We start from the raw sequence: 7576 nt of genomic DNA, 5'->3' as shown, positions 1-7576 counted from the left end.
CTCATTTACGAACGTTTGTTTTTAACGAATAACGATAATATTAATTATAAGAATGAATATAGATAAATATTTCCACAAAGACGACTGACGGTCATCGACTTCAACATTGGAAACAGAGAATCGGTTTCCTGCCTGACCGAGGCATATGGGACGGATTAGAGGTAGAGATTTTGGAAGAGTAAACGCAAACAGGCTGCCTTCGATTCTAATAATCCACAAACGTCGTTTATCATGTCGAAACGGATTCACCCCAGCAGAACCACTCCTACTCGAGGGTGCGACCAACCGTTTGCCTTGCATGTTTATTTATACTGAATGGAATATATTTCTTTAACAACGAAGCAAAAAAAAAAAAAAAAAAAAAAAGAAAAAAGAAACGACAGTGTGTTTTGATAACAAATTATATATGTATGTACATAATCGTATTGTATACAATACGTGTATAGTTATTGCTGCTTCTTTCCATACTTCAATTTATTCCTTAATTTCTTCGGATTTATTCCGTACATCTTTAATCTTTCAGGATTTATGGAAGCAATGTCCTCAGCGATGTCTCCGTTCTTCATGTTTTTCTTCTTCGTTTCATTAAAATTCTTCTTCGTATTTTGCTTCAATTTCGATATATTCCGATTCTGATAGTTTGCCTTCTTTTTAGATGAAGATTTTTCGTTACTAGGTTTATCCGTAGCATCCTTCTCTTCGTGTGATTTCTCGATGGAATTCGTAGAGTTTTCGAGGCTATCAATTTTCCGCTTCTTCTTTCTCTCTTCTTTCTTCACCTTCTTTGTGTGTATTACGTTTGATGACGTGGGTAACGATTCCGTAACACCGTCCCGTTCTTGCATTTCATTTTCAATGGAATTCGTTAACTCCTCGGAGCTGCTAATCTTTCGCTTCTTCTTCGTCTTCTTCGGCTCTTCCTCCTTTTCTGGTTTCAATCTGTCTTTTGGTTCTTTCCGGGTTCCATCTTTGTTATTTGTAACTTCTTTCTCACTTTCATCGGGTTTCTTGTCAGTCGATAATATTTCATGATCAGTCACAGCAGTAGATGAATCATTCTGAGATTTCTGCGCCTTTTTCTTTTTCCTTTGTCGTTTCTTCTTTGTTTCTGTATTCTCATTATTGGAAGTAGGGTCACTTGGAATCACTTTGTTGTCTTCTTCCCCTTCTTTCTCAGGTTGACTGAAAAATATTAATCAATATATATATTAATTAAAGAATAGAGTCAAATGAAAAACGCGAACAAATATAATTAACAAGTAAAAATTTCATAAGAAACAGATTTTAAGAAAATCTATCTCTGCGTTCCGTTCTTACGCGTATAAACTTCCAAGTATCTTCTTCTTGAGCGCCTCATTCCTAGCCTTCTGTTTGTACATTCTAACATCGTTTAATTCCACGTGCTCTGATTTATACTGAAGAGCTTTCTTCAAGGAACACCACTTGTTCAATTCCTTATCATCAGCCATTAATATCTAGACAAAAAAATGCAGATAGTTTTTAAGGTAAGGATATTTCCTTTCTTCCTCGGCATTTAAAAAAATGAAAATCACTACTTACTTCTTCTACGCTCAAGCCGTAATCGTTTGGTACAACTTTTCTATATTTAAATCTACACGGTATATCACCAATCATATCTTCATAATCCAACGAATAATACTTATCAAAGTATTCTTCGTAACGTTGATATCGTTCAGGATCGAATTTTGGTTTTTCCTTCGCTATTAGTTCAGCAAACTTTGATTTTCGTCTACGCTTTCGCTTTCGTGAACCCTCTATTTCTTCTTGAAGCTTCTTTGTCGGATCATAATCTGCATCCATCTAAAATTATAGTAAATTTAAGAAGAACTTAATTGTTTTCTATTTACTCTACTTGCAGTCGAGGATTGAAAAGGAAATGAATTACATTAAAATTTGGATCTTCGCAATGCGGTACTTCGTATCCTCCTTCATTTTCATAATTCTCTACCCTTGGATCATAGGTATCCCACGTATCTTCGATCTCCAATTCCTCATCAATATTCGGGAATTCAGGTTTAACATCGTCTTCGGCGGCCGCATAATAATCGTCATTGAAAATTTCTGTCATCTTTCGATCATGTTCGTTCGGATCGAAATCACCCTCCAAATCTGCATCATTAAACTGTATGTCTTCGTTCCCGGTAATTTCTTTCAGCTTCTCTATCTTTTCCTCGATCTCTTTCCTCTTTAATGCCTTCAACTGCTTAAGTTCCTCTTTCTTTCTCAACTTTTCTTCATCCTTTCTTTTTTTTACTTCGACCCTCTTCTGTGCTCGACGAGCATCTTTTCTTCTCAAAGAATTTTCCATGGTACGTGGATATCGTTTAATAAATTCTTGATCAGGTTCTTCGAAGCGAAAGTTGTACTTATGCTCGAATTCCTCCTGCCGCTCAATATTTTTCTCGTCCTCCGATAAATTTTCATCGCTATCATGAATCACACGAGTTTCGTCTTCAACTTCGTCCGATTCTGCGTAATTTTTATCCAGATATTTATTGTTAAGCACATAGTCTCTTAAGAATTTCTCATTCGCATCTAAGTTAGGACTGGACCAAAAATCGCGCAGAGGTTTCAGAACCTTCTGTTCGCTTTCATTTATATTTGTCTCTTGCCCTTTCAACCACTCCTTGTAATCAGCTTCTTCCTAAACAATAAAATGTCACTTTTATCACAAAACATTTGAAAGAATATAAGATAAAACTTACTTTTTCTTTTTCAATTTCAGATTTTGTTTTTGGCTTCAATAGGTCGTCTTCTTCCTCTTCGTCGTGCAACACAGCCTTAAAACTTTGCTTTAGTTGCATCTGCTCTTGCGCGTAAGTAATTTTTCTAGCTTCTTCTTCTTCGTTCTTTCTCAGTGTACTTTCATCCTCACTGTCGCTCAATTTCCCTTCTTTCTCCAGAATAATCTTTCTTTCGTAATCTCTCAAAAAGACAGCTTCCTCTTTTTTAGTCTTCTCCTTTTTCTTCTCAATATGCAATTCCTGTGCCTTGTTGGTCTCATCGAAGAACGTCGCATCCTGGTTATAAATTGTAGGGTCCTTATTTTTGAGAAGAGCCAACGTCTTGTAGAAATCTTTATCAAACTGTTCCGTCAGTTCCTATAAAAATTATATATAGTACTAATGAAAAAATAATTTTCATGCATACGCGTGTACATGCAAAACATTTCATTATACATTTTTCTCTTCTTCTTCGGATGAACTTTCACTCTCAGAATTGTCATCCGAAGTTTCATTCTCATCGACATTTCCATACTTGGTCTTTACTGAAACAAAAGAAACAATTTTAATCAACATTTTAGTCTACTTGCGCATATAAAAAAAAAAAATATTACATTTGTTTAATTCCTCTTTCTGTCGCCAATTATCGTAACTTTTAGCATAATCTTTATTTATTTTTAACTCTTCATCAGAATCAGATTTATCACCGTTAAAAAGAGTAGGCATTGTATCGGCAATTCGGATTTACTACGTAAATGTGCAGAAGGTATTTTCGTTATTTAGGAGTAAATTTTAACTTTTGAATCAACTCTAAAAAAAATAAATGATCTCTCTCTTGTCTTCACAGTACACAGATAGGATTCTAGAACAAGACGAAAAGGTTACATTTCGCGGATATGAACCACACGCCACCTTCTATTATGTTTATGATCGTTCTTCGAGAAATTTATCAGAATAAAATTTTTCAGAATAAAACACTTCTAGACTATATCGGCGAGGAAGTAGCAAATAATGTTACACTAAAGTAAGGAAATTATATAAAATTTATTCTTTCTAAGACCTCTTATTTATAGAGGTTATCTGTTCATTAATCTGTCCTTAACCTGAAACGTTGAAAGAATTGATGGCTTTCGAGGAAGATTTCATAATTCAGTAAAACGAGACAAATATAATTTACAATCAATTTTATTTACAAAATCGTTGCCGCTGTAAACTTTGTACACAGGTGCTCTCCTAGGTGTATATTCAAATGTCTATTCGTAGGTATACATAAATTATCTCTATTATACTGGTTAGTACAGGCTAAAGTACACTTCCATTTTATTACGTACGTATACATATATACAAAATAGTTAGCAAAGTAGCAACACGTGCTACTCTTTATCGTGTACTAACCAAATTACATTTGCGAACATTGTATTTCATGAAAAAAATAATCGATCTCCGATATAAGCGAGATCATGTCACATATTTGCAAACTTGTTCGTACGGTAATTTTCTAATAACAGTATTATCCTTGTCTAATTTTACATCGATACTGTAACTTTCTATATGAAGTTTATGCACCACACCCTTTACCCCCTTAAATTTTCCCCAAAGAATCATAACTTCCTTTCCAATGGCAGGTATTACAGTCTCAAGATATTCCTGGTCTATCTTTATCACGTGATTCTCAACTTCCTCGGGTGACTTTAATTTTACTTTCCCGACAAAGCTCTGATTACTAACAGATTGAACTACTCCTTTGGCCTTGTAGTATTTATCACCGAGAGACTTTGTCACTACTTTCACCACTAAACCTTCTCTCAGCCATCTTTCTTCGTTATCCTTATCCTCGCCGAGCTTAGATTTATGTTTCTCTGTACAATCTTCGCTTGATTCTTCCTGTTTTATGTCAGAAATTACAGAGTTCGATTCACCGCTAGTAGAACCTTTGTCTAACTTCTCTTGTTTTATAATGGGAAGCAACTTTGGCTTTTTACTTATTTTCATATTCAGAACCAGTGGCGTATCGTTCTCAGGTCGCGTTAACGGTTCTTTCAAGCTCTCCGATTGTACGCTACTTTTCTGCTGACCCTGTTCTACTTGCTTCTCTATAAACTCCATCATCCTTTCTTCATTATCTTTGTCCATCTTTTGTTTCTTAAGTTTCCGCTCTTGAGCTGCTAAAGTTTCTGGATCTCTATCGATGTATGTTACATACCAACCTGATAATACAGAAAACAATTTTCTTTATTCTATGTATTTTTACAAAAATACGAAGACACCTACCTTTTTCTGTTTCATCGACGATGCATTGCCCGGAACGTCCGAGATATTTGACAAATGCAGTTAACGTAAGCCATATCGTAGCATTCATGTGTATATGTCCTCTATCCGAGATGTATTCTTGATAAACGCGATTAGCAGGTACTCGTCTAGTACCGAATTGCCTTTTCAATAAATTTAAATAACCCTGAGAGAACTCCCTTGAAAATTGATCCATGTATCGGCTAGCATTGTCAGCGAAGAGCAACAACTGCCTATGATGAGACTCTGACATCGTATGACATTTGAACCCATTTTCATCTCTGCACTGTTTCTGACACATTTGACAGTACCATCTCAGTTTCTGCAAGCCTTTAGCCTTAATTTTGTTAGCAATATACTTTGGTGTTCCCACTTCGTGTTTTCCCATTTCGTCAAATTGTTACTTAATTGAAAATTCACGGGAAAGATAACAATGTTTCGTCAGAAATAGCTTAGTTTCTTAGGTTATTAATTATCGTACAATTAATTGTTACTAGCTTATGCCTGTACGAAACAACTTTTACTGCGGTTAACTATACCGACTACTTTATATATTTATATAAATTATGCACTACGTTAAAACATGGAAAAAATACTTCACGCTTAATGATGCGAACTTTCAGGACACCTTTCGAGAAGCTTTAGTGACATCTATACCGCATTTCATTTCACTTCATTTCATTAACTACTCATTGAACATTGTTCTTAGAAATATGATATTAGAAATAAATATTATAAATCAAGTGGCATCACAGTGCTCTTAGCGCGACGAAGTTCTCATGTCGGGATGTATATTTTAATAATTTTATTCGAATTTATTTTATATTTCCCGCCTTAGAGGTAAGAGAGAGAGAGAGAGAGAGAGAGAGAGAGAGAGAGAGAGAAAAATATTTAAGAAAGCTGTAAGAAAGAGTTCTTTTTTTTAGCTTTCTATTCGGTGAAAATTAAGGAATTTTATTTAATCAGCAGTACTCTAAAATTCTGTAATATAGGTAAGAGGGCTATTTTTAATGGTTAAAATTATTGGAATCTTGCTATATTATTACATTTTTATCTATTCGTGGTATATTTTCATATATAATCGATTATTTTTCTTCTCCAAAGAAAAATAATTTTATTTTGTTAATCTACAGTAGTCCTTATGGTAGCCATAATGGATCAGGAATATTCGACCAATCACGTTGAAGCTTTCAAAGCTCTTGTAGACTAGTCCAAGCTTTCGTGACGATAGCGTCTCTTCTTGTCTTTCCTCAATTTTCACATTTTTCAGTTAGATAAAACGCGTTTGAGTAGCTAAATTCTTAAAAAAGTGCGAATATATAACTTCAAGAACGATTTGTGATAGTTTGTGATTGAAATTTCCAACGATATACGAAGAAATGTAAGTTGAAGTATTCCTTCCTTTCGATAGTTCTCTCCTGCCTCGAAAGAAAGAGATTTATTATAATAAATTCCTGTCTACGACAAGAATTCGAGTATTTCGGTACATAATGTATTGCAATATTCGCAATTAGCATCGTATAAATAATAAAATAATATGTAAACTGAAATATTATACGTGTTATACTTGTTCTACGCGTAAAATTTTCTGTGCAAATTATCTAGGACAATGTACAGCATAACACAACAGTAACAGTGCGTACTTTTCTCAGAAAAATAGGCACGAGAATTTTCTTGGAACTCGTATTTTGAAGACCCGTCTCTTGTAGTAGAGTTTCAATTAGCTGATTTGTTTACAGTTGAAGCAATAGAAGCGTAGTTGGAAAATTACGTTCGAACGTGTTCGCGGTCGTTCGGACGCTTCCGTGGCATGCGGGGAGTGGCACCGGTAGCCAGTTCGTGTCGTCCTCTGCTGCTGGTAAGACGTGTCGTCTTCTGCTGTCGATAAAACTTTTTAAAACACGTTTCTGCTTTCGAGGTACGTTCACAAGCTTGCTTATCGGCCACGTACTATTCACAATTACTATTCTATTACACTTTTGTTCTATTATTAATTTTGTTTAATCATTGCATACTTGATTAATCGTTTTGCTTTACATTTTATCATGCGTTTCATTGTTCGTAGTTGTTCATAGACTGATGTATTTGAACTTTAAAAATATGATTTATAAATTCGTTTATTATAAAATCTTAGTGTAACTAATTATACCTTTGTACGGTTACTCTAATCGCTTTGTTTTGTTCTGTTACAGATTTTTAAACAGTTATGTCTTTCAACGGATCGATATAATGAGCAACGAACATTATTATTATTATTATCGTCGAAAGAGGTGTGATGCAAAGACTGTAATAACTTGATGAGAACGTATGGTATAAATTTATATTACCTTGTTATTCATTATTTGGTAACATTTTATATATAATTGATTATGAACGCATGATGTATGTAACAAGTAATGAGTTATTTGTTTAATACTCATTCTCACAACCAATTTTGATTAAGAATATTGAATATGCTTTAAATTCTGATATCAAATAATCATAATTGATTTTTTATAGATCAATCACGAATTCTTAATGTGTTCATAAATAATTTATGATAT

At 34.2% G+C, this 7576-nt stretch overlaps 2 protein-coding genes across 2 annotated transcripts; both read right to left on the bottom strand.

Moving 5' to 3' along the window:
- Positions 1-387: 387 nt before the first annotated feature.
- Positions 388-3478, bottom strand: LOC143430759 (protein KRI1 homolog). The gene is made up of 8 exons (XM_076907175.1): positions 3359-3478; positions 3201-3289; positions 2727-3122; positions 1907-2665; positions 1561-1821; positions 1318-1475; positions 884-1182; positions 388-766 (listed from the first exon to the last, which is right to left on the bottom strand). Exons 1-8 carry the CDS (start codon positions 3468-3470, stop codon positions 447-449), a joined length of 2394 nt encoding a protein of 797 aa, XP_076763290.1. The 5' UTR covers positions 3471-3478; the 3' UTR covers positions 388-446.
- Positions 3479-4202: 724 nt separating this feature from the next.
- Positions 4203-5455, bottom strand: Kin17 (kin17 DNA and RNA binding protein). Its single transcript, XM_076907064.1, has 2 exons — positions 5016-5455; positions 4203-4951 (listed from the first exon to the last, which is right to left on the bottom strand). The coding sequence occupies exons 1-2, from the start codon at positions 5419-5421 to the stop codon at positions 4203-4205; spliced, it is 1155 nt and encodes a 384-aa protein (XP_076763179.1). The 5' UTR covers positions 5422-5455.
- Positions 5456-7576: the final 2121 nt, after the last annotated feature.

This window comes from Xylocopa sonorina, chromosome 15 (assembly GCF_050948175.1).
Source record: "Xylocopa sonorina isolate GNS202 chromosome 15, iyXylSono1_principal, whole genome shotgun sequence".
Classification (NCBI taxonomy): Eukaryota; Metazoa; Arthropoda; class Insecta; order Hymenoptera; family Apidae; genus Xylocopa; species Xylocopa sonorina.
Note: the sequence above shows the minus strand (reverse complement) of the source record. Positions and strands in the feature narration are given on the sequence as shown.

Coding starts and splice junctions, on each gene's coding strand:
- Kin17 (XM_076907064.1), bottom strand. CDS start 5,421: ATGGGAAAACACGAAGTGGGAACACCAAAGTATATTGCTAACAAAATT. Junction 4,952..5,015: donor CGTCGATGAAACAGAAAAAG/GTAGGTGTCTTC, acceptor CTGTATTATCAG/GTTGGTATGTAACATACATC.
- LOC143430759 (XM_076907175.1), bottom strand. CDS start 3,470: ATGCCTACTCTTTTTAACGGTGATAAATCTGATTCTGATGAAGAGTTA. Junction 1,822..1,906: donor GCGAAGATCCAAATTTTAAT/GTAATTCATTTC, acceptor CTATAATTTTAG/ATGGATGCAGATTATGATCC. Junction 1,476..1,560: donor ACGGCTTGAGCGTAGAAGAA/GTAAGTAGTGAT, acceptor TTTTTTGTCTAG/ATATTAATGGCTGATGATAA.